The sequence below is a fragment of the Nerophis lumbriciformis genome, linkage group LG18 (assembly GCF_033978685.3).
Source record: "Nerophis lumbriciformis linkage group LG18, RoL_Nlum_v2.1, whole genome shotgun sequence".
NCBI lineage: Eukaryota > Metazoa > Chordata > Actinopteri > Syngnathiformes > Syngnathidae > Nerophis > Nerophis lumbriciformis.
In genome coordinates, this window is record NC_084565.2 from 19,848,936 (window position 1) to 19,876,604 (window position 27,669).

Sequence of the window (27,669 nt, forward strand, 5' to 3'; positions counted from 1 at the left end):
AACCACCGGGTCATCCTGGCACTGGTATATCATTCTTTCCGGTTCATATAACAAGCTAATTGGAGACTTAAGGTGGAACAAAATGCTACCAACATACAGGGACATCACTAGCTTTTAAGGACAGGGGGGGCTTAGCCCCCAGGAGATGCACAGGATGCGAGCGAACGTAGCGCACGAGCACAAAACTTCACAAACGGCTAACAAAGACTTGGAAATTATTCATTGTTATTATTATTATTTCAGTCGGTTTATTTTCAATCTGTGTTCAGTACAACAACACACATGGGTTTGCACAGTGACATTTTGTTTACAGCATCAACAAGAAACAATTACTTGCATGATCCTTCAAGATACACTGAAACACAATGAAAGTCATGGCATTAGCCTCTATGTTATTCATTCACAACATAGAGGCTAATGCCACGACTTTCGCTCACAATACAATCATTGTTTGTTCCCAAATATTTTGAAGTTGCACAGATTACATTTTGGGCACATATGTGACTAAACTGGTTGTAAATTCAAGCCCTGGAAATATTACTTAATTACTTGAATTAAAGTAATATCTGGATCGGGATAATTTGGCTTATATATAATATATATATATATATATATATATATATATATGTATATATATATATATATATGTATATATATATATATATATATTATGGTAAGCCGTTAAGGAAATTAAATATATATGGAAGTTTGAATAGAAATGAGAAACGTTTATATATACTGTAAATAAGAAAGACTTAGAGTCCGTCTGCTGATCTGAAAAAGAGCCAAAACTGTCACAGAGCTGAGGGACCATCTTCAAAGTGCAATGCTGAAACAAATAATGCAAACAATTAAATGTAACTTCCAGGGCCTGAGATTAACGTAGTCCCGTCGTCCCGGGGACGGTAAAAAAAATGCACGGGACGAAAATAAATGCTCCCCAGGGCGATGGCTTTTAACCATTTTTTTTCTTTTCTTTTTATGTATTTATTCATTTTACATTTTATATTAAATGTCTTGGTTTTTCCTCCCTCTGAAAATCCTATGAAATGTTTAACAAGCCATCCTATAATAATACAACAGTTATTAATGTAACAATACAATAAAACAAATATATTTAATGATGTTTTTTTCATTATTTTAACAATAGGCTAATGTGTATTACTTTATATAGATTCTACAAGAAACACAAAACTTAAAAACTACATTATTTACAATTGCAGACACAAGGTTTCGTGCAGCTTCACTCATTGTAAAGGAAGACGGATGTCCACGCAGGAGAAAAATGACTACAAAGATGGTGTCTGGGTTTTTCTTATATATATCTATAAATACATATTAAGTCTTTCATACACACATATATATATATATATATATATATATATATATATATATATTCACTGCAATAAGGTAACATCACCAGAATGATTGACAATTAGGAGGACCAATAGTCAACATGATCCACCCAGAAATAAATAAAACAAATGGCTTATCGATAAGCCATTTAAAAAAAAAAAAGTTTTAATATTTATTTATATGTATCATTATTCTCCTGCTCACCTTTCCAGTAGAGGCCTCTCCCCTGACTTTTACAGGTCAATAGGGGTTGTGGAGTGATTATTATTATTATCTACTGATGATAGTCATACGTGAATGAGCTTAGCTCCTGTTCTCCTCCATGTGTAAAGTGAGAAACACAGCTGATGCTCCAGAAGGAAGTAACCCCAAAGATAGCAAATGGTAAAAAAGAGTGCACATTTAACTTTATAAATAACCAGGACCTTCATGATGCATTTCAGGCTAGCTAGCTAACTAAGTAGCAACATTGCTCTAGAGTGGGAATGTAACTTTTTGTCAAACACAGACCTGGTGTAAAATGGAGCTAATACATTTTAATACAAGCAGTGATGAATACTTACTTTCTTGAAAAACATTCTTATGTCCATTTTGCATTCGTTCACGTTCTTGTTCTGCAGTACTGTATGCTAATGTGCTTCGTACACCTGCAGGACCGCAAGCAAGGTCGCAGAGAAAATGAGGACTGGATTTTGAGTGATGTGGGCATTTTCTATATGAACAACTCCAAGAACCGCAAGCAAGGTCGCAGAGAAAATGCGGACTGGATTTTGAGTGATGTCGGCATTTTCTATATGAACAAGTCCAAGAACCGCAAGCAAGGTCGCAGAGAAAATGCAGACTGGATTTTGAGTGATGTCGGCATTTTCTATATGAACAAGTCCAAGAACCGCAAGCAAGGTCGCAGAGAAAATGCGGACTGGATTTTGAGTGATGTCGGCATTTTCTATATGAACAAGTGGAATGGATTGGATATTGACGCACTAAAGGGGCTCTCTACCTCATATGGAAACAGGGTTTGTATTTTCAGGCCTGTTTTTGTTGCTCTTGGGTTGGTTATTAACCTTTCCTTCTTGACAACGCACACAACAGTGAAAATCAGACGATGTAAAATGATATACCTTTATTCAGTTTGTACAGGTTGTACAACAGGTCGGAAAGTACAACTCTCACAAATCTGGCTAAAATCTTTAAATGTTTTAACGGCAATATCCAATCACGACACACAACTCAGGCAGAATGCTAAGTGGGACTTTTTTTCTTGTTTAAGTGAAGTGACCTAACCAACACCCTTTTTTAGTTTAGATCATGTGGGTGAACAAGTGAAACATTGTGATGTAGTACTGGCGTTGCAACTGCTGTTACATTTTGCAGTTGGTCCTTCATACATATATTTTTTTTTAACTAAGAAACTAACAGTGTACAAAGTAAAAGTCTTTAAAATATTAATTAACAAGACAGTTTTCCTATAGCAAAGAAAAAGCAACATAACAAGCGTTTTAAAAAGACCAGAAGAAGAGGAGATTCAAAAATGACAAAAGGGAGTCGACAGGAATTTAAAAGATGATTTTGAAACTGAAACCTAACTTCTAAAGAAGCATTCCTCACTAAAGACATAGCGGTGGTTTATTTATTTTGTTGGTTTGAAACAACACACTGGGCTAAAGGACGGTGATGGAGGTCATGCAATAGTTGGCCCTGTGGCCGTCAAGCAGGGAAGTATTTCACACATTAAAAGCTCTCTGGCTGCACAACATGGAGAAGGTTAGTCAAAGAAGAAGAAAATCAAAGCAAGCGCTAACCAGTCGTCTTGAGAACATCAACACTCCAGCACAAAAGAGGTTATTTTTGACATTGCAGGGTGCACGGGACATTAAATGTGCAGTGTGACAACTCGGACGTGACTGCCCGTGTGGACTTTTCATCTGGGTGGAGAAACACAAAAATATGGCAACATGTTAATAAAGGTTCATTCCCTGTAGGGACAAATTATGCTGACTTAAAATGTACATCATGTTATTTTAATAGATGCAGACTACAAATAGTCTAAAACAGAGGTTCTCAATTGTGAGGCGCCACAAGATTAAGGAGACCCAGCAGCTTAAACAATATAAAGAAAAACTTTGTTTTGTACCGAAAAAGCTAACTTTAGTCAAAAGGCAAAAATTATTTGCATAAACCGAACACTACAGAGAATATGCTCGCAGAAATCAGCTTTTCAGGGAGTAGACCAGGCCTGGGCAATTATTGTGACTCGGGGGCCAAATTTAGAGAAAAAAAATGTGTCTGGGGGCCGGTATATCTATTTTTAGGAACACAAATACAAAACCTCACAATAATGTCTGAATGCTAAAACATTATGACAGACCGCATTAAAAAAAACAGAACGGAATTTTAAATTGTTTTACTGAATGAGACACAGAATGTACATGAAAATAAAGTATGTGGGATTTACAATATTAACTATGAACGATAAAACACTGAATATTGACAACATATGAACGTCACACCCCCTCTCCATCGACATCATTTACAATCAAGCAAAATGCAACAAACACAGCAAAATATGAACGTGAAGGGTACAAAAACCCCACCTACAATGTGATGTATCTGATATATCACTAAGCTTTAGAACTTTGTTGTAAAAATCTCCTTCCGCGTCTGTCCCTGACACCCGCATTTCAGGCTCTGGAAACACTCTGTGGAAACGCTCCCCACCCACACTGCTTGGTGCCTTGTCTGAGCTGCTGTGACTTAGATTACCATAGTAACTAATTAGATTACCATAGTAACTAGTAGTGTGGTCCCGATACCAATATTTTGGTACGGGTACTGATACCAAAATGTATTTCGGCACTTTTCTAAATAAAGGGGACCACAAAAAATTTCATTATTGGCTTTATTTTAACAAAAAATCTTACGGTACATTAAACATGTTTCTTATTGCAAGTTTGTCCTTAAATAAAATAGTGAACATACAAGACCACTTGTCTTTTAGTAGTAAGTAAGCAAACAAAGGCTTCTAATTTAGCTGCTGACATATGCAGTAACATATTGTGTCATTTATCATTCTATTATTTTGTCAAAATAATTAAGGACAAGTGGTAGAACATGCATTATTAATCTACTTGTTCATTTACTGTTAATATCTGCTTACTTTCTCTTTTAAAATGTTCTATCTACACTTCTGTTAAAATGTAACAATCACTTATTATTCTGTTGTTTGGATACTTTACATTAGTTTTGGATGATACCACAAATTTGGGTATCAACCAAATGCCAAGTAGTTACAGGATCATACATTGGTCATATTCAAAGTCCTCATGTGACCAGGGACGTATTTCCTGAGTTTATAAACATAATAAACATTTTTAAAAAACAAAAGAAGATTTTGTGATGCTAAAAAATAATCATAGTACCGTATTTTCCGCACCATAAGGCGCCCTGGGTTAAAAGCCGCGCCTTCAATGAACGGCATATTTCAAAACTTTGTCCACCAATAAGCCGCTCCATGTTGTAAGCCGCATCTAACTGCGCTAAAGGAATGTCAAAAAAACAGTCAGATAGGTCAGTCAAACTTTAATAATATATTAAAAACCAGCGTTCTAACAACTCTGTTCACTCCCAAAATGTACGCAAATGTGCAATCACAAACATACGTATATCAACATGGACAGAGCTGCGTGAAAAAAGCCACCCGGCCTCTTCGCGTAAACTTAAACTTACCTTAACCACTCGCTCATCTTTTCTTCATCCATCCCTTCGAGTTAGCTTTTATGATGACGCCGGCTGGAAAGGTCTCTTTTGGCAAGGTCTTCCTTTTGAATATCACCATGGGTGGAAGTTTCATTAGCATGGCAAGCTAGAACCACAGTGAAGGATGACTTCTCATTCCCTGTGGTGCGAATATTCACCGTACGTGCTCCCGTTCCACAGTGCGGTTCACAGGAATATCAGTTGCTGTGAAATACGGTAGTAATCCGTGTGCGGATGGAGAGATTGCGTCTTTTCATGAACCGGATCCTTATCGCTTTGTAGGAGCCATTTTGTGGTCTTTACAGATGTAAACACACAAAGGAAATGAAACGTACGGTGATATCCGCGCGCTTTTTCTTCTTCTACGCGGGCGGGTGGTTGCTTACAGTAGAAGAAGAAGCGCTTCCTGTTCTATGGGGGCGGGTGCTTACCTTGGCGGTTGCTTGCGTAGAAGAAGAAGCGCTTCCTGTTCTACCGGGAAAAAAGATGGCGGCTGTTTACCGAAGTTGCGAGATCGAAACTTTATGAAAATGAATCGTAATATTAATCCATATATAAAGCGCACCGGGTTAAAAGCCGCACTGTCAGCTTTTGAGTAAATTTGTGGTTTTTAGGTGCGGCTAATAGTGCGGAAAATACGGTAGTATCGACTAGATACGCTCCTGTACTTGGTATCATTACAATGGATCCACCAATGCCGTTTGTTTACAGTGTAGTGTCCCGGAAGAGTTGGTGGTGCAGGGAATTCTGGGAATTTGTTCTGTAGTGTTTATGTTGTGTTGCGGTGCAAATACTCTCCCAAAATGTGTTTGTCATTGTTGTTTAGTGTGCTTTCACTATATGGCACATGTTTATGACAGTGTTGGCGTTGTTCATACTGACACCCTTAGTGTGACATGTATGGCTGTTGAGTAAGTACGCCCTTCATTACTATATTACTACACTAATACCGGTATACCATACAACCCTAGTAACTACGGGGACAATGTGGCGCGAGTGGGATATTGGCCGTGCCAGCAACCTGAGGGTTCCTGGTTCAATCCCCACCTTCTACCAACTTCGTTGTGTCCTTGAGCAAGACATATCACTAGGGATGTCCATTAATGGCTTTTTGCAGATATCCGATATTCCGCTATTGTCCAACTCTTTAATTACCGATATCAACCAATACCGATATCAACCGATATATGCAGTCGTGGAATTAACACATTATTATGCCTAATTTGGACAACCAGGTATGGTGAAGATAAGGTACTTTTAAAAAAAATGAATAAAATAAGATAAATAAATTAAAAACATTTTCTTGAATAAAAAAGAAAGTAAAACAATATAAAAACAGTTACATAGAAACTAGTAAGGAATGATAATTAGTCAAATTAACTGTTAAAGGTTAGTACTATTAGTGGACCAGCAGCACGCACAATCATGTGTGTTTACGGACTGTATCCCTTGCAGACTGTATTGATATATATTGATATATAATGTAGGAACCAGAATATTAATAACAGAAAGAAACAACCCTTTTGTGTGAATGAGTGTGAATGGGGGAGGAAGGTTTTTTGGGTTGGTGCACTAATTGTAAGTGTATCTTTTTTTTTTATATTGATTTAATAAAAAAACAATCTGTCACTCCTATTCGCTAAATCCCATGAAATCTTATACGTCTAGTCTCTTACGTGAATGAGTTAAATAATATTATTTGATATTGTACGGTAATGTGTTAATAATTTCACACATAAGTCGCTCCTGAGTATAAGTCGCAAACTATGAAAAAAACTGCGACTTATAGTCCGAAAAATACGGTAATAGGGAAAATGGGTCAAAGAGTCATAACTTGGTATGTGATACAAGCTAAATATTATGATGCTCACAATTACTTGCTAGCATGTTAACATTAGAACATTACAATGTTTTGCAACCGTTTACCCCATAGTCAAAAAAACATGGTATGTGAAACTTGTTAACTTTTAGCATGCAAACAATAGCATGATAGCTAGCTTACTTAAGCATGCTAACTTTTTCATCTAATTTTACACTGTTTTCTCTATTTCCAAAGCCATACAGTTTACAGCAGTGTTAATTGACATGTGAGACATGCTAACTGTTAGCATGCCATTGTTAGCACACATGCTAAATGTTTGGATTTTAATGTGTGCATGCTAAAATTTTAGGCTCACGCTGTACCTCATGTTGTACAGTTACACCTAAAACTTACGGATTGTGACCCGGCGACCCCCGGCCAGATGACCAGGGCACAGATAGCAAGCCCATCAACATTTCCGCGGGAATTATCTAGTTTCCATAATGCCATTCCATTCCACTAACCAGAATTGCACTTACATTCATAAATTGATTGGATTCTTGACTCGCGATCAGTTATGTAAAACCACTGAATTAAGACACATATAAGACACATACCTTTTCAACTCTTAGTTGGAATTCCTTTGCCTCACGTTCTTGTCTTTGTGGTTGGCATTGGAGTTGCTTTTCCTGAAACACACAATGACAATTGGGATGGGCCGAACGCAGAGAGACCACAAAGGAAAAAGGGCTGACAGGTACTTACAGAGGAGCCGAGCCTGAGTCATCATCTAGGGCACCGCAAGAGGATGGGGAGGGCAGACCAACAAACAAATAAGAGTCAGTTAACAACATGTAAGTGTTTTTGTGTGTGTTTGTGTGTCTTGTTCATGCCACTTCAGCCCTAATAAATGACTGTTGTCTTAACATGATACAGCTTCTGCAAGGTGACGCCAATGAGGTTAGACAAAAATCTGAACATGACTCAAAGCAAGCCTGCTTGTTGCATCGTACACACAAACACAACCTTTACCAAAAAAAAAAAAGCAAATCGTATGCATAACATATACATTGATGAAGCTCATTCAGACAAATAATACAAAAGGTCTATAAAAATCCTCAAAACGTCACAAGAGGTTCATGCATACAAGCGAGAAAACAGCAAAGGGAAGACTGCAGGTGGGAGCTGGATATCGAATATGTGTAAACTGGCAGCGCCGACATGTAGAGTGGCGAGATGACGCCACAGCAATGTTTGAATTAAGTAAGGCAAGGAGGACAACTTTGTCTCCGAAGTCCAAATGTTCAGTGTCTTCATGAGGTTTATTATTCAGCATGCATTGAGGACAAGATGCAAAAAACGTGCAAGCAATGCCCAGAACTCGTCATCCTTGGAGTTTTCACGTCAACTTGTTTGTCTCATTTGACTCTTTCATTGGCTCCGACATGCATTTAAAAACATTTGTTTAAAAAAAGAGGGCCAATAAGGAATCGAAAGAAAAAGGAAACTGTACGTGTCTTTGGGCTATAGGGCCAGTGAAAGAGTGACCACATCTTTTTAAGCACATTCCTTTTATAGAAGTGGTGACCAAGAGAGTTCATTCAATTTGAAAGCACGCTGCCACCTCAGCTCAACCACTTCAGTCTGTCATGCAGTTTATGTTCACTTACCAAATGCAAAATCAGCAGCGAACAGAGAAGTCGAAATGTAAATAATAATAAAATAATAAAATAAAAAGGAAAGAATCGTTGTACAAAGAAAGCTGAAACTAAACTCTAGGGAAATTTCTACCAGGGAATGCAAATAATGACAAAAACAAAAATCAGGAGTTTGTACTAAAATGCATGCATCTACATTGGAAATATGTAAAAACAATGCTTTCAACCTTTCAACATCCCTTTGATTTCAAATCAACATTTGCAATAAGTTACTGTTGTAATTATTACAATAGATTCAGCTTCTGCTCGTGACAAAAAGAAGCTAACAAGCTAAATGCATAGAAGCACAGTCCTGTTTTAAAAGGGTTCCTTGCAAAACCTACTTTTCTTACCTGATGGTACCTGTTTTTGTGTGTTTGGGATCTGCATAAGTGCCAAAAATGTGAAAACAAACCATGGATGCATGAGGGAGATATTTATAAAACATTCTTACAAATTTGCACCGAACGAACTATTTAAAATTTGAGAACATTGGGACGTATTTTGCCTTAGTTACATCAGCAGATATCTCCATATATGGTAAATGTTTACCCAAAGAGCTTTGCGCAAATCTTCCATTATTATCCAGTTGTACTCAATTAGTTCCTTCTTTTTCTCTATCCTCTTGTTGCGGGGCATATTGGCTAGTACATGCACATGCATGCTAAAATCCTCGGCTGTAGTGTATAGTTGCGTTTGGTTCTAACTTATATCCGTCAGTGGACTCGATATGGAAGCACCAAAAACTACAACGTCGCTGAGAAGGGAGAAAACACAGTCGAAGGGGTCTTGGCCTGGGGGAAGACTTCGGCACGTAATTTAAGATTTATTCGGAACGCTGCTCTGCAGGTCGCTGGGATGTCTCTGCAAACTTTACGAAAAAGCGTTTCTGCAATGCCTCTTCTACATAATCTACACAGCTTGCTTGTTGCAATTTCAGTAACTGTATACAAATCGCATATTAACATGTGTTCGCCTCGCTGCAAGTTTTAGGCTGGATTGTAAAAATTGACTGTAGGCGCTTCCGTTGCCTTAAAGGACGCTCCAAGCCTGCAAAGTCATTAATTCGTAAATCATGTATGCTATACTGTATGCAGTATCATTATACTGTATTTTTTTGCTCCACGTTCACGTGTTTATTAGCAACTTGAAAAATGAGGTTTTCTGAGAAAAATATTTTCAGAAATGTACTAAAAAATTACAAATATACAGTACAGGCCAAAAGTTTGGACACACCTTCTCATTCAATGCGCTTTCTTTATTTTCATGACTATTTACTTTGTAGATTGTCACTAAAGGCATCAAAATTATGAATGAACACATGTGGAGTTATGTACTTAACAAAAAAAGATGAAATAACTGATAACATGTTTTATATTCTACTTTCTTCAAAATAGCCACCCTTTGCTCGGATTACTTTTTCGCACACTCTTGGCATTTTCTCGATGAGCTTCAAGAGGTAGTCACCTGAAATGGTTTTCACTTCACAGGTGTGCTTGAACCTCATCGAGAGAATGCCAAGAGTATGCAAAGCAGTAATCAGAGCAAAGGGTGGCTATTTTGAAGAAAATAGAATATAAAACCTGTTTTCAGTTATTTCACCTTTTTTTGTTAAGTACATAACTCCACATGTGTTCATTCATAGTTTTGATGCCTTCAGTGACAATCTATAATGTAAATAGTCATGAAAATAAAGAAAACGCATTGAATGAGGAGGTGGCCTTTACTGTATATCCATTTCATATCTAAATTCTTTGAAAAGCAAAAATTCCTACATTTGCAGGGACGTGAATACTGAATCCTGAATACGCGCGATTCACTGTACATTGACAAGCATTTTCTGCCTTTCAGAGGATAGGAAGCTCCCATTAAAGAACACAAATGAAGAAGCAATATGTACGTACCGTCAGTAATCTCATCGGGCTTTCTCCTCTTCTCGTAGATGAGGATGATGGTGACCAGGATGATGACCTCAGCCACGATTCCAAGGAAGGGCCAGAGAGCAGCAAGCCGGCTGCGCACCCTCAGGTGGATCTTATCGGTGCTGGTGCCAAGTTCACTGGTGCCGGCGCAGATGTACTCGCCCACGTCACCCTCGATGCTCAGTTCGTTGACGGTCAGGGTGGTTTTGTTGGGGGTGCTCTTGATCTCGTACTTGTCGCTGGTGCCGTTGATAATAGGCTGCATAGGGACGACGTTATGAGTCAAGATCAGTGAGTAGCATAGCAATAGACACGCTTGTCTATAGTTTAAAGTTTAGACAGCTGCTTTACCACTTGGCCACCATCTTGCTCCTTGGACCAGGTCCAGTCAGTAGGCAGCGGGTAGCCGTGGCTCACACACACCATGACCCCTTTGTCCCTCTCGTTGCCATGCTCAGAGTGCTTGTAGGCTGCAACATGGGGGATGGCTGCGAGCACGAGGAGAGACGTGAGTACAGAGCACAACAGAACATAACTGATATCCAGCTTGCCCCACACTGGACTGTTAACCAGCTCATCACCACAATGTATGCTGCTGCATAGGATATTTCCATACATCAATGCAGGAATAGCTTTTTAAATCAATCACATAAAATTCTTACTTTTCACTTCAATTGTCTGCTGCACCACTGGGTCACTCAGGAATACACATTCATATTTCCCACCAGAGTTGTGTGGGGTGATCTTGTCCAAACTGGAGGTGAAAAAGGGGAAAATAGTGTGACTTGATTTAGCTTCTTTTTTTTTAACACTGGTAAACTAATCAGTTATGATGAATCACTATTTTTCCCTTGGGAAAAAACTTTAAAAAAAATAGGTCACCTAACATTCTGGTTGATACAGTTATTTAATATATTAACTATAGATGGCAGACAACATTTTTATCCCTTTATTTTATTTTTCCAAAAATTGTTCTAAGTAACGCTCAAATAAAATAACTCAGTTCACTTGTTCTTATTGAAAATGTTTTAATTAAATCAATGCTATTAAGCTAACATTGCTCGCCAGACAACCCATCTACTTTTCACCAGTCTGTACCGTTACAAAGCAGGGAAGGGGATGAAAGGTCTGTTTGAATGTTGCCATAGCAGTGTGGCATTTATGGCGAGCTGGCTGCAATCTTCTCTTCTTTAGCCATCTAAAGACTGCATTTCATTCTGTACTTCCCACAGTGGGGGGATAACCTCACAAAAAAACAGTTATAAACTTCTTAAATGTAGGGATTAAAAACTAAAGATGCTAGTCTACGCAACAAAACAAAATCTTAATAACTGTGCTTTTGCTCAGCATTTTAATTGCTTTTCCACACAGTTCTTCTACCTTCTCTTGTCAAATACCAAATCAAGCACCAAGGCCACGTGCAAAATTGCATGTCCACACAGTAAGGTCTTTTTCTCTACTAAGTATGAGCGGCGAGCGCCTTGGGTAATTGGCCCTTAGCTCTGCTGCTAATGCAGGCGGTGAGGCACGGTGTTGTGCAATAAACGGACATTTGTGTCAGCAGCGAGTGCATGGAAACAATTGCACAAACGAGTCACTCACTGGTAGGTGGTGTGGTGATCGGCGGCTGTGGACTGGGTCTTCTCGATGATTTTTCCGTTGTACGTCCAGTGTGAACCCTTGACTACCAGAGTAGTGTCGGTCAAATTGCAGCTGAGAATGGCAGAGGTCTGGTTGGTGACCTCAATGGGGTCAGTGGTGATAGTTGGGGCTTGGGGCAAGAAGGGAGTGAAAAGCATTATTTGCATAAAACTATACAAAGCTGACAGGAAAATACTACACAATGTACATATATATTATTATGTAATACACATGGTACAACTTATTCATTTACACATATATTTGGTGTTAATGGTCTTATAAACAACTAGAGTATAGTGAAGCTCATATTTCCAAAATTGTCTGAAAAATCTATATAAACAAGGGAAGCTGAAATAAAAAGGCACACTAATGTTCACTATGACATGGAAAGAGCGCCACACACCGATAGTGAAGCCAATAGGAAAGAAGGGGTTTGTAGAGGAAAGTTAATAGATGTGAACTAAAAAGGTCACAAGGAAGAGAGATGTTGAAATTAAAACATGCACAAGACGCAAAAAGAAGGGCGGAGAAGAGTAGAATTCGAGTCACTCGGAAGAAATAGCATTCAGTCATGTGATGCTTCAGTCAGAGCAACAAAACAATACTTGTAATGCTTGTTGTTGTCTAGGCTGACTGAAGTAATACGAGTCAACAAGGAAGGGAAACTACAACTGGCTGTAGTTCATCTATAAATACAGTAACTAGCTTTAGTGCTTGTACACTGCTACACTAGCAGCCAACGACATTAGTTTTCCTCATACAAGCAAAACTATATACGCAGTACTGTTCAAAAGTTGAATGCCACCATGCTGTGTTGTATTTGATGGCATGTTTGTAACTAGTGATTGCTCAAATGGCACTGAAGAATACTAGTCCTTAAATGGGTGTGTCGCTTTTTAATGAAAAGGGGTGTGCCGTGTTTGACATTGTTTGTCTTTATTGATCTAAACGGAACTATAAAAAAGGAAACATTCCCTCTTGGACTTTTCTGTAAACACTCATACTTTTATGGCTAATTAGCATTGAAGGTAATTCATGTGCATCGGTTGATTTTGATTGTAGTATTATTGTCATTTATGAATGTGTTTATTCCCTTTTGCTGTAATGTTGTACATGTATCAAAGCATTTTTAAATGTTACACCCCATGAAGAATATTCTATAAAAGCTACCGGTAATAGCGATCTTAAAACATTTTTATTTGCAGGTCAAATGTACTTTTTGAATCCAGCATATTGCAGATGCCCGTTACGAAACACTGACAAAGTAATAGTGCAGTGTCGATACAGGTAGTCAGTGTGCAATTTTGTACCCATCACTTGTTAGCAGGCTTTTTCTCATTTCAGGGATGATGGCAAATCATCAAAGTATGCTATATCAACTAAAGCAGTGAAAATACACTCCTGTACTCGTACTTAGCCCAAAGATGTTCAGGGTTTTGTTATTAATTTCTGTCCCTGTAGAAAAGGTTATGAAAACAAATGGTGGTGAATGTATACGACAAAGTATTGTATTAAATGTCTTCTTAATAGACATTTGCAGAAATCCAACCTTATGACCCGTATTAAAGACATCCTACTGCTACTTTGGCACAGGAAAAGGCTTGGGATCAAGATAGAAGTCTTATATAAAGAGGATTGGAGGTTAAGGAGTATTCTAGCCACGCTTCACTACAGGGCTGACTGAGGGAGGGTTTGGACCAGGAGGAGTGATATGTCCAAGGCTTCACTAATGGTGAGACACTTGGACCAGGCTCTCCTCAGGGCCACTCACTTTCGATGACAATAATGTTTGCTTGCGAGCGGATCCACTTGATTTTCGGCGTCTTCCTCAGCTCATTGCGGTCGGGGTCGTTGGAGGCGCGACACTCGTACGTGCCTGAGTCTTCAAGGGCGAGGCCCGTGAAGCGAATGGTGCTGGTGGCGTGCTCTATATACGTGGCGTTTATCTGCACACGATCGCTCCGTGCGCCGTCAAAGAGCTGCGTGATGGTCTCGTTGGGCTCCTGTCCCTCTATGAACCACCACTGCACCTCAGGAATGGGGCTCCCTATCACCTCACAATGCAGCTCTGCGCTGTCGTCGACCAGCTTCGTGACGGAGAGGGGAGACTTGATGAAGCCAGCTGGGCATCAGTTAAAGTCGGCCCAACAAATGTTAAAGATTGTAATGTTTTTGTGATGTGTTGGAGTGGAAAGGGTGTGTAAAGCAAAGCCAGGTGATTTCAATGGATCGGTGATAATAAAAGGCAGCGATGGAAGAAAATCAAGGCAAGTTGGAAAGAGAAAGAAAAAAGATTAATAAAACACAAATTAAATGGAAATCTGGAAGCAGACATAGAAAACACTTGATTTGCACACAAATATGAGAAATGCAATAGCAACCAAACTAAATTGTAGACAAAATTGTATGGATAAAAAATGTTAAGACGGCTGTACATTATGAAAACAATAGCCAGAAGCAAATGAAGAAAAGCATGACATGAAAAAATTATAAAAAGCAAAGCAGATGAAATCACATTTTTAAAACAAATCTTTCATGCACATGCATAGACATATTTGTTGGCTTCTTAATTATATTCATTTGAAAAAAATGGTGGGATTTCTGTTGAATGTGTGCCATCAGGAATTACAACCTAGAAAATGCAACGTCATTTTGCTCAGCCCATCTGTCATACGCATCAAACAGGAGAACTATTCCAACTCCATCTGTTTCAAGAAAATTAACAACAATGCAAAGGAAAATGTACATTTAATGGAAAATTAAGGAGAGGCGCAGCCCTAGGAAGTGTGTACATTATTTTCTAAATAAGTACTTCAATCATTAGCGGATGTTAAAACAAAATTGTATGTGTTCTTTCTCCACATTGGTTTGTCAAAGCTCTACTGATTTAGCAGAGCAACCAAACTCCGCCCTACAATAACGAAAGAAAACCCTTATCGCCAACTCATCCTGTGACAGCACAATAAATCAAATCTTTATGTTAGACTCGGAATTGCTTTTCTCAAAAAAACTCAACTGTCGTTTTTCATCTTAGCGCAGTCTACACAGGTATTAGCAGGGATAGCAGTTTTCTTTGGTCCCTCTATGGTAAGGGTTGAAGGCGCTAATCGGTCAGGCTTGATAAACTGTATATTTTGGGAATTGCCACACAACAAGCCAAAAAAGCAAAAGGCTAGTGCATCTTTACAGGGAGCTTTCAAGGAAATAAACTCAAGATCTTTCAGGGGTATGAAAGCTTTCACAAATGAGCGCTCAAACTAATTGGCTTACTTGAAAGAAAGCGGATTAGTGGTAAACAAGGACTTTAATCTTTGGATGTTATCATGTAACCATTTTAACTTGGGTTGCCAAATTTCACAAAAGGTCACCTTTATTAGGGATTTATGCAAAGGGAAAAAATGAAGGCACAATCGTAACTACATGTAAATGACGTAAATAATGTTTTAATTTTCTAATGTTTAGATGATTATGATGATCAACAATCAACTATAGTTAAATATCATGTCACAATCACTGTTTTAATTTTTTTAAACCATACCGTAAACCAGTTTTTTTTTTTTTTTTTTCAAGTGTGGCAGAAGGAACTTCTGCTCAGAGACCATAATACGATCGTTTGATAGACAGTCAAACTCTGTTGCAACTGCAGACTGGGCCCCCTTAGGAGCCCAGTCTAGATTGTATTTTTTTTTTTTACTCATCCTCCCCCAGCATTTTCCTTTTTTCCCTATCTTTTACGGGGCGCTTTGTGGCGACCCATCAGCCCTCCTGTTCTGTAACCCTGTACACTGTTTGTTTTTCTAATCTTGAACAGGTTTGTGGTGAAAACAAAGTTTCGTTGTACTTGTGCAATGACAATAAAGACCTACCTACCTACCTACCTACCTATATACATAGTTTTCTTTTCACCTCAAACTATGTTCACGCCCACTGTAGGAACCAAAAATATATTAATTTTGCCTCATAGTAAAGGTTTAGGGCACTGTAAGACCAATATTCCCACGTAAATACTCATAGAAAGGACAACAGAATAATCATAAAACGTGTTGATATGCTAAACCAGCGGTTCTTAACCTTGTTGGAGGTACCGAACCCCACCAGTTTCATATGCGCATTCACCGAACCCTTCTTTAGTGAAAAATAAAATGTTTTTTTTTCTTCAAATTCAAGACAAAGTTATGTTTTTTTACTGGTGCACAAAATGAACCGTGCATGAGCATCACCTTGTTCAAAGAACAAAACCAACACAGTGCATGAACTCACAACAAATTATACACCTGCAAATCAGATGGAAAATTAGAGGGAACATTGTTTGGGGGTATCCATAATACGCCGATAGGGAGAAGTTTTTATTTTCACGATGAGTTGGGTGTGTTTTGATCTCCGCGGCAGAGGCTCCGCCGAACCCCTGAGGCCGACTCACCGAACCCCTAGGGTTCGATCGAACCCAGGTTCTAGAACCACTGTGCTAAACCAACGGTGTCAAACGTTTTACTGAGGGCGACATTGCAATTATGGCTGCCGAGGGCCGCATGCAACAGTGAACATATATGAATACAAACTTTAATAGCTTATGAACACAATTTGCAGAAGCAACTTATTTTGATCCCTTTAATTTTTACAAACAGATTGATGGATAACATACACTGAAATCATAAATCATGGTGACAAGCAGATATTTAAGTATTTAAATTTGATAACTAAAAAAAATGCCTAGAACATCTTGTTGCATGATCAGATATTAAAATGTCGGACATATGCAACTGCTTGCAGTACATTTGTCTGTCAAAATCTAAAGAAAACAGTACATTAATAGAGAAGAGATTTATTATTTCCAGCTTATTAAATTACGTGGCAGGGTACTGAAATAATGTGGCAGAGCAACTTCAATTATATTGTAGGGCATTTAAATGATCTGGTAGGCCAGGGAACTTTAGTTTGACAGGGGCGCGCTAAAGAGGATTTATAACCGCTGTCTGATGAGAACCTCGTGTGTCCATTTACGAGAATCTCCTTTGTGTACAATGCAACGGTTTACAAACCAGTGAAAACCTTTAGTTGCTAAAAAGGTATACAGCTCACCACATTGTGCTTCAAATATTGTGGCTTCAAAACAGCAGATTTTTTGGGGATATTCTTTTAAAGCATATGGTACAATTTTTGGTCCTAAATAAAGTATTTGCAAACACAAAAATGTCTGAAACTAAAAATATCAAATTGGCCACTAGATGAGACCAAATCAATCTGAGCATGCTGTTCAGTATCCTGGCCACTGATTGGCTCCGCTTCATTCAGCATTAATATATTGAATTAAGAGTGTAAAGGTGACTACAGGGTGTTATTCCATGTCTAAAGGGCTCTCATAATGTAGAAAACAATTAGAACGTTGTTATTCGCAGATGTTCAAATACTTTGCTATGAAACAATTTCTTCTTTCTCTGTACATTGGTGATGTTGGAAATAGACATATATTGAAGTTTAAGTTCAAGTGTAAAACATTAACATGAGCACGGTACAGAAAAAGGTGGCAAATAGCCCATTAAAGAGTATACGTGCTTTATCTTTATATTGCGCCAATGTCTGCATTTACTACATCAGCATGGTGAAAAATAACTGAGGATTTCTTCAGTTTCTAGAGAACAAAAAAAAAGACAGGCACAATCCTCGGGCAATGGTTGCAAATATTGACATTTCACATTGAACTGGAAAAGTGAATACAATATCAATGGAAAATTGACACCTGTGGTTTTAGCAAGAGGGAAAACATTGAGGCACCATTATGACATTTGATCACAGACCTCTACATGGCCAGGATCGGAGGGAGGGAGTTAACTTACTGTTTTTATAAGTTCAGTTGACAAAAATAATCAATGGATCTAAACAATAATTTTAGAGTTAAGATCAAGCCTTCCTTCCGAGCAAGTCTCCTGTAAATCTACCGGTACCATAAATTTGGCAGGTAACAAACACACTTCTCTTCTCAGCGTCAGGCCACAAAGCTTTTTGTGTATTGAATGATGATTTAATTGAGTAGAGCAGGTTAAGCCGATGGGCTCAAAAGGTGCTCAATTAAAAAACAAATCTTTATTGAACACAATTCACTACAATTAATAGGCCATCGAAAAAGACATGACTACATCCCGACCTAGTTTACATGGCAAAGTTAAAGAAGATAAAAAAAGAAAGTCTATGGGGATTTCTAATAATAGTCACTGTGTGAAATATGCTAAACAAAAAAGGACAAACTGCAGTACAGATATTGCGGGATGTTTTAACTGGATGTAAATGCCCTTTCCACTGTAGAACCTAATGTTTATTTGGTTGACTGTCACACATCTTTCTTGGGCGCAGTTGACAATGGAGCTTTTATTTTGAAGGGTCCACGTTTAACAAACTGCCAGCCAATGAATTAAAAAAAACACCAACAGCTATTATTCTGTGTAACATTCAAGTAAAGTACAATATTTAATGTTGAACATTATAGGGCTTGAAAGTGTGGCATGGGAATGCATTGTGGGTATTGCTTAGGGCTGGGTGATGTGGCTGAATATAAATATAAATATAAATATATATATATATATATATATATATATATATATATATATATATATATATATACACACATATACACACACACACATCCATCCATTTTCTACCGCTTGACCTTCTCAGGGTTGCAGGGGGTGCTGGAGCCTATCTCAGCTACATTCGCACAGAAGACGGGGTACACCCTGGACAAGTCGCATACCTGCCAACTTTTGAAATCAGAAAAACCTAGTAGCCAGGGTCCAAGGGCCGCAGGCCCCGGTAGGTCCAGGACAAAGTCCTGGTGGAGGGTTCAGGGCTTCGCCCCCCGACGCAAAATGATTATTAGCATTCAGACAGGTTAAAATGTTGCTAAAACCATTACTTTTCTATCAGTCACAGTGACTTTTCAAAACAAAAATATTACAGCAAAAATCATATGGGTTGATTGGCATGTTTATTCTGTAAGCTAACTTCAATAGTTTGAAATTATTTTGACAGTTAATGCCAGTTATCCTGTCAACCTTTCACAAGACTTCAATTTGTTAATTGAAAGTATAAACAGTATAAACACTTTTTACAGTGAAAATTAATTTAAGCCATCAGACACTTGAAAAGTGGCACATCACATCTCTAATGTAATCATTTGAACTTTATTTTTGGGACCGCGATCACCGCGTAATGATTTTTAAAGGTTGCATTACAAACATTTAACTGTCCCATGTGATCAGCCAGTGCGATTGGAAATCCATGCTCAATTATTGCCTCCGTAAATAAAACTTCGGCATTTATCACATCCAAAGAATCTGTTTGGGCGACGAAAAACATTGAAAGTTTTCCACTTGTATCGCTAGCAACGGCATTAGACTTGTGTTTTTTGTCCCAACGTGGTCTTTTACATCGCTAATTCCTCCGTGTCCGATCGAAAAATCTTGTCTGCACAAGGTGCAATTTGCGTAGTTTTCACCCTTTTTTTTTTTAACTAATGAAAAACCGTATTTTTTATCACTGCAACCGTAACCCGGAATAGGTTGATGAAAACCGTACGAATTACGGGAAAACCGGAGTAGTTGGCAGGTATGAAGTCGCCACCTCATCACAGGGCCAACACAGAGACAGACAACACATACGTTTTTTTATATTAATCGATATCAAATTAATACTTTGACTTATTTAACCCTGCCAATAAACAACAGTAAATTAATTTCCAACTTACCAAGGGTGCTATTTATCAGTAGAAATGGTATCTGGTAGCCAAGTAAGAACAGCACGGCTAAGTGATAAAACATTTGAAGGTAATTGCAGATTTCAGCCACAAGATGGCAGTAGTGTATAAGCTATTGAACACTACATAGAGTAGTAAGGGAAGCTACTCATTAAACCGACACATTGGAAGTGTCAGGAAGTTGCCGCGCTGTCTGCATTTAAACCAACAAAACTAAAGACAAGTTTCTGTTATTGAGTTGATACATCAAGATATTACATTTCTCTTCTCACTCCATGCAGAGAACCCGCAGCGAGACAGAAAGACGGTGCAAATAACCTTGGTAGTTGATACTGTTACGTGATTAGCGTGTCTCTGTCATTGCTCAGTGACACTTCCTGTTTCCTGGGCTCCCTAAGCGCAAGTGACTCTATGAAACAAATCTTGCTTCATAATTTCTGATTTTGTCTGACCAAAAAACATAAATACATATTGAATATTTTACCGAACACATTTTATATTGATATCGATTATGTGTCTCTCGATATGTATTGATACCGTTTTATCAGCCCAGCCCTTGTCTTGCTGGACTCTGAATCGCTCATTTACATGGCTGAATACAAGACTCTGTGCTTATTTTTGTATTTTATTTAACAAGTTCAAAATATGGCGCAAACATGTGGCATCATTAACTGCCACAATTGTGGTCATGATCGTTTCAGGGAAAAAGGATTTGGTGGGATTTGTCTCATTTCCAGCGAGAAAGCAAAGTCAAAGGAAGTCGGGTTATAAAGCTACTGTAATATAAAAGAGACGGCAAATAGCCTGGGTAGCAGCCGTGAGACAATCAAACATGACTGAACGGCATCACCCGGTACAAGTTGGTGTGTTCACGGCATTTTCACACTGGTAAGTTTGAATTAAAGCATGTTTTATTCAGTTACACACGTATTTAGTAGCTGTGGGTAACAAACAAAGAGAGCATGTTATCGGTTTACTTTCAGTCTTGGATAAGCACAGAAATGAATGAGTATTACTTTTGGAGCAGTAACACAGTGATCAAAGTATTTAAAAGTAATAATGGACTTGTTTTTTGGGGGAGAAACCTGCTTGTATAATTAAGATGGACACCCTCACTACACCTCAAACATCTAAGAGATGAGAGTCGTAAATTACGCGCAATTTGAATGGAGGACAATGGGAATTAACACAGTTTGCATTCTGAAATGACGAAACAAGTTTGGCTTCGACAATGGTGGGAGATTACTCAAATCTCTTGTCCTTTAGACGTGCTCATATGGATCAATTCCACCAATTTAACTAATTTTTTTGAGGAAGCAAGCCTTTATAATAGGGTACAGTTTGTCTCGGTGCAGTCCCTTGATTTATTTTATTTTGTGCGATGCATTTTTAATCCAAATTGTTGCTCTCGCTCACATTACCGCAGGTACAGTACAGCCATGTAAACAAAACCTGCATCCAGCGTAAAAATGGCTCCCTGGCACCCACAATGCATTGCAAAATTGCATGCCCTCTCAAGTCCTAAAATGCAATATTTACATTAAACATTCCCTGCACTCCAAAAGGAAATACTTCTCACCCACCAAATCGCAATAGCATGCTTGAAATAAACATAAAAAAGGCATCTAAATATAATACGAGTGTGGTTTTAAAGAATAAAACATTGAACAAAAGTTAAGTTTTGCTAGTTGTCAGTCATAAGTCTGCAATCATATTTCATATTTCTGTTGTACACGGTAGATTCATAACTCGCCAGACAGATAGCGACTAAATATTAAGAAATGTGTGGCGAAGTTGGTAGAGTGGCCGTGCCAGCAATCGGAGGGTTGCTTGTTACTGGGGTTCAATCCCCACCTTCTACCATCCTAGTCACGTCAGTTGTGTCCTTGGGCAAGACACTTCACCCCTTGCTCCTGATGGCTGCTGGTTAGCGCCTTGCATGGCAGCTCCCGCCATGTGTGTGTGAATGGGTAAATGTGGAAATACTGTCAAAGCGCTTGGAGTACCTTGAAGGTAGAAAAGCGCTATACAAGTATAACCCATTTATCATTTATTTAACAATTTAATTTTGAATAATACTCCACATCATTCGCTACATAGTTTAGCAGACATTTATTGTGGTCCGCGGTGTTGTATTTACAATAAAATAATTAAAAAAACAGCATGGCACTGGCGCCAATGTGGCACCTTAATAATCGTAAACTCTGAAAGCCTACTACTGTCGAAAGGGAATAAAAGTGGACCTGTCAATATCCTGTATTTGGAGGTAAAATTCGGTGTGTCAGGGTTTCTGCAAAGCTATGACAAGACTGAGAAATGTGAAGTTTAACCTTGACACAATTGTCACTATATGAAAGCATGCCACTGTGCTAAGTTCTGTGGAAAAAGGGCACCAAATACTTTGCAGGGGGCAGTTTTACATTACAGCAAACTGCACCAACAATAATCAATTCTATTTTAAATAGATGCATGTGTAAGTGTGAAAAATAAGCAATATAACCCTTGTAAAAAGCACTGATGGTGTGGCATGCTGGTACCAAATATGGATGAAATAGAGTGACAACAATGCAAGTCGCTCGACGTTCAAATGCGTTATTTAGCATCTGTTTTTATTAGACCGATGGCCGTTACGTGATATGAGACACCCATTTAAATTTTTTATCATTATGTTATTTTAAGAAAAGGTACAGTAATCTGCAGTGGTTGTTTTACAGTTATGATGTTGAACGTGATTTAGCTAACTGTTGGGAGTGTTGAGAAACACGAGCGTCTTGTTAATGGGGAAATCCACATATGTCGACGACATATTAATCTAAACGTTTACCAGTGTTGACATTAACGCACTTTTTGTGTTTTTTTACGCATTGAAATCAGAAAACGCATTGAAATCAGAAAGGACGCGAAATTCCAGAAGACCATTCGTCCCCTAGGACGCGGAAATATATATTTTATTTTTTTACCATTCGATTTCCGATGGCATTTTGTTTACCACATTTCCCGGACAATAAGGTTGAGCTTACCCACCTCAATGCTTTTGAAACGTTGTTAGGGGTGAAACTTATCTTAAGCTGAATATGTCAAAAAAGGCAGTCACTCTGAATAATCATAGCTTAGTATTAAGATTGTACTGATTTTGAGTACTCCATGTACAAATTCTTCTTATTCAACAGCCATACATGTCACACTAAGGGTGGCCGTATAAACAACGCCAACACTGTCATAAATATGTGCCATATTGTGAAACCACACTAAACAACCATGACAAACACATTTCGGGAGAATATTTGCACCGCAACACAACATAAACACAACAGAACAAATACCCAGAATTCCCTGCAGTACCAACTCTTCCGGGACACTACACTATTTTGTTTGGTACAGGGTGTAATAATAAGTGTGACCAGTAGATGGCAGTCAAACATAGGAGATAAGTCTCAAGTAAACAACACAAACATTTTAAATGTTCCATTGAAAATATAGAACATTACACACGGTGCTCAAAAATCTATCAAAATGTTTTAGTAGTGAATGTTTAGTGCCATTTCTAATATAAAGTAGTGTAAAGTTCTTACTTATATCTGTCAGTAAACTTGCCATGAAAGTGCTAAAAACTACCAGTGTGGTGAATTTACATTATTCATCCAAGGAACTTTAGTTATTAGAGTTCCGGTCGGACGGTTTTTCACGGGACACATTTCCGGTGTGGTTGTTTCCGGATGAGGAGATGCTACTCCGTTAGTGATTTAAGTAAAGTCTGAATGTCATTAAAACAGTTAGCTCCATCTTTTGACACTTCTTCCACTCCAGTCCTTGCACGCTACACCGCTACAACAAAGATGACGGGGAGAAGACGCTGCCGAAGGTAAATAAGACCGCCCACAAAACGGCGCATCCTGAAGCGACTGTCAGAAAGCGGCTTGAAGATGATCTGTAAAACATAATCTATGCAACATTTTCACCAAAGAACCACCATTACGTGTTATGTAGACCACAAGGAAGTGTTTTCAATTTCGAAAAAAATCATATGACTCCTTTAATGCGCCTTATAATCCGGTGCGCCTAATATATGAAAAAAAGATTAAAAATAGACCATTCATCGGCGGTGCGTCTTATAATCCGGTGCGCCCTAAGGTCCGGAAAATACGGTATATTTGCCGGGTCAAATTATTAATTATTTGTCTTTGGCATTCTTGCCAACCCTCCCGATTTTTCCGGGAGACTCTCACATTTCAGTGCCCCTCCCGAAAATCTCCCGGGGTAACCATTCTTCCGATTTTCACCCGGACAACAATATTGAGGGCGTGCCGTGATGGCACTGTCTTTATCGTCCCCTACAACCTGTCCTTGCGTCCGCTTTATCTCCATACAAACAGTGTGCCGGCCCAGTCACATGTTGTATGCGGCTTCTACAGACACACGCAAGTGACTGCAAGGCATACTTGTTCAACAGCCATACAGGTCACACTGAGGGTGGCCGTATAAACAACTTTAACACTGTTAGAAATATACGCCACACTGTGAACCCACACCAAACAAGAATGACAAACACATTTCGGGAAAACATCCGCACCGTAAGACAACATAAACACAACAGAACAAATACCCAGAATCCCTTGCAGCCCTAACTCTCCTGGGACGCTACAATATACACCCCCGCTACCATCAAACAACCCCCCTCCCCATCTCCCGAATTCGGAGGTCTCAAGGTTGGCAAGTATGGTCTTTGGAGGTGGGAGGAAGCCGGAGCACTCGGAGGGAACCCACGCAGTCACGGGGAGAACATGCAAACTCCACTCAGAAAGATCCTGAGCGCAGGAACAAACCCAGGAACTTCGTATTGTGAGGCAGACGCACTAACGCCTCTCCCACCGTGCTGCCCTTGAAGATAAATGATAAATGGGTTGTACTTGTATAGCGCTTTTCTACCTTCAAGGTACTCAAAGCGCTTTGACACTACTTCCACATTTACCCATTCACACACACATTCACACACTGATGGAGAGAGCTGCCATGCAAGGCGCTAACCAGCACCCATCAGGAGCAAGGGTGAAGTGTCTTGCTCAGGACACAACGGACATGACGAGGTTGGTACTAGGTGGGGATTGAACCAGGGACCCTCGGGTCGCGCACGGCCACTCTTCCACTGCGCCACGATGGTCTGTAAAACATAATCTATGCAATATTTTGACCAAAGAACCACCATTACATATTATGTAGACCACAAAGAAGTGTTTTACATCTAGAAAAAATGTGCGGAAAATACGGTGTATTTGCCGGGTCAAATTATTAATTATTTATTATTGGTCGACTTCAAAGTAATACACTTTCCGGTACAGTTTGTTAAATTTTCATTCGCCGAAAGTTTTAATCGATCACACATACTGCATTTGCTTTCTTTTGTGCTATTATTTTAATGAATTAAAAGTAACATTCATGACAACCTTTTTCCAAAACACAATATAGAATGTGAGATATAACAGGATAACGCATACATTTATCATTTGTTTTCAAAACGGTTAAAAAAAAGTGGTACCCCAAAAATGTAGTGTGGGACCCCATTTTTATGACCTGATGGGGTCCCTGGGACCCCATTTTGAAGATTTCTAGCGCCAACACTGTTTAACGGGTGGTTACAGGCGTGACAGCATAATATCGTTGCAGATAATTTTATATAGGATAAAATAATTATTTAGCAAACTGCGAGAGCGCTGATGACACCAACAACAACGCGTTCAGTAATGATCTTGATGCTAACTCGAGCAATTACGTAACCGTCACTCTATTTTACGTTTAATGAAATTGAAGATTACAATGAAGATACACCCAAACGTGATAGTTTTAACGCTATAAAGTGTGGTCGGTTAAGTATTAGTAGTAAAAAGGTTCCGCAGCAGCGAATTAACACAAGATGTTAGCTTGGGCCGCCCAATGAAGCTAATATTTACGATCCGAACGCTAGGGTGTGGATTTTCTTTTGGAATCAACAAATGTATTTATTTATGGAAAAAAAAAAAGACAGTAACAAGAGTAACGGACCAAAAGACCAAAGAGTAACAAAAATGACATCTCATCGAGGGCAAAGTCTACAACATGGCTGACCAGCAGGGGTGAGAAAATAATTACCTGTCGCGGCGTTCGCTCGCCAACAGCTCAACAGAAGTACACCGACAGTCCATAATAAATTCATGGTTGACAAGATAGTACGTGCTAGACGACACGCCGGGATAAGTCTGTCGTGGCTTTTCTCCGTGGAACTTTCAGCACGGAGTGTTTTGTCACTGGTGCTTTTCTCCTCGTCCTCTCTCTGCTCTCACAAACACGCCCCGGACAGCACGTACGCGTGACGTCACACAAATGGGCGTGGTCGTCATTTAATTTTTGATCGTGACATTTGGGAATCAAACACACAAAAGTTAACTGAATTAAAAAAAAAAAAAGATAATATGGATTCATTTTGATCGACACTGTCACATTGACAAATACTGCATGTTTATTCTGGTGGCGAGCATTATATTGCAGCAGGTTTTTTTGGTTGGTTTTTTTACAACAAAATATGCCTAATAACTAGAGATAAACGCTTTAAAATGTAATATCGGAAATGATCGGTATCGTTTTTTTATTATCGGTATCGTTTTTTAAAATTAATTTATTATTCTATTTTTTTATTAAATCAACATAAAAAACACAAAATACACTTACAATTAGTGCACCAACCCAAAAAACCTCCCTCCCCCATTTACATTCATTCACACAAAAGGGTTGTTTCTTTCTGTTATTAATATTCTGGTTCCTACATTATATATCAATATATATCAATACAGTCTGCAAGGGATACAGTCCGTAAGCACATATTGTGCGTGCTGCTGGTCCACTAATAGTACTAACCTTTAACAATAAATTTTACTAATTTTCATTAATTACTAGTTTCTATGTAACTGTTTTTATATTGTTTTACTTTACTTATTCAAGAAAATGTTTTTAATTTATTTATCTTATTTTATAATTTTTTTTTTAAAAAGGACCTTATCTTCACCATACCGGGTTGTCCAAATTAGGCATAATAATGTGTTAATTCCACGACATAATTAAGAGTTGGACAATATTGGAATATCGGCAAAAAAGCCATTATCGGACAACCCTACTAATAACAGTAATGAACCAAAGTTAGATTACAGAAAAATACATGCAATCTATAATCAACTATACAACTTTCTCCGAAAACCCGAGCAATGCCATATCTTTACTTTGTAAAGTGTTTGACAGCCTAAATTCAAACACAAAATGACTACAATAATTAAATCTAAAGTGATTAGGGTTGATGCATTGCATAAATGCATGAGTGACCAGTAAACACTATTTCTTGCAATATCATTCGTAATGACAGTGGCAGGAAATGTCCAAAAATGTGAATACTTTTAGTTTTTTTAAATAATTTAATAGTTCTATTTCAAACATACACTATATTGCCAAAAGTATTTGGCCATCTGCCTTGACTCGCATATGAACTTGAAGTGCCATCCCATTCCTAACCCATAGGGTTCAATATGATGTCGGTCCACCTTTTGCAGCTATTCCAGCTTCAACTCTTTTGTGAAGGCTGTGCACAAGGTTGCGGAGTGTGTTTATAGGAATTTTCCACCATTCTTCCAAAAGCGCATTGGTGAGGTCACACACTGATGTTGGTCGAGAAGGCCTGGCTCTCAGTCTCCGTTCTAATTTATCCCAAATGTGTTCTATAGGGTTCAGGTC

At 38.6% G+C, this 27,669-nt stretch overlaps 1 protein-coding gene across 2 annotated transcripts; it reads right to left on the reverse strand.

Annotated features, from left to right (window-relative positions):
- Window positions 1-2,464: 2,464 nt before the first annotated feature.
- On the reverse strand, window positions 2,465-26,256 carry bsg (basigin). 2 transcript variants are annotated; one of them, XM_061977803.1, is made up of 9 exons: window positions 26,044-26,256; window positions 13,945-14,295; window positions 12,135-12,303; window positions 11,195-11,286; window positions 10,884-11,020; window positions 10,515-10,791; window positions 7,679-7,691; window positions 7,531-7,602; window positions 2,465-3,281 (listed from the first exon to the last, which is right to left on the reverse strand). In XM_061977803.1, exons 1-8 carry the CDS (start codon window positions 26,105-26,107, stop codon window positions 7,542-7,544), a joined length of 1,164 nt encoding a protein of 387 aa, XP_061833787.1. In that variant the 5' UTR covers window positions 26,108-26,256; the 3' UTR covers window positions 2,465-3,281; window positions 7,531-7,541. The 2 variants fall into 2 exon arrangements, with proteins under 2 accessions (XP_061833787.1, XP_061833786.1); XM_061977802.1 differs by having other exon boundaries at window positions 7,679-7,703; window positions 26,044-26,255.
- Window positions 26,257-27,669: the final 1,413 nt, after the last annotated feature.

Excerpts from the sequence above, each read along its gene's own strand:
- bsg (XM_061977802.1), bottom strand. The coding sequence starts at position 26,107 with ATGAATTTATTATGGACTGTCGGTGTACTTCTGTTGAGCTGTTGGCGA. Across the intron at positions 14,296-26,043 it reads GCGAGCGAACGCCGCGACAG|CTGGCTTCATCAAGTCTCCC; the intron begins GTAATTATTTTC and ends ACTGATGCCCAG. Across the intron at positions 7,704-10,514 it reads GCCCGATGAGATTACTGACG|ATGATGACTCAGGCTCGGCT; the intron begins GTACGTACATAT and ends GCGGTGCCCTAG.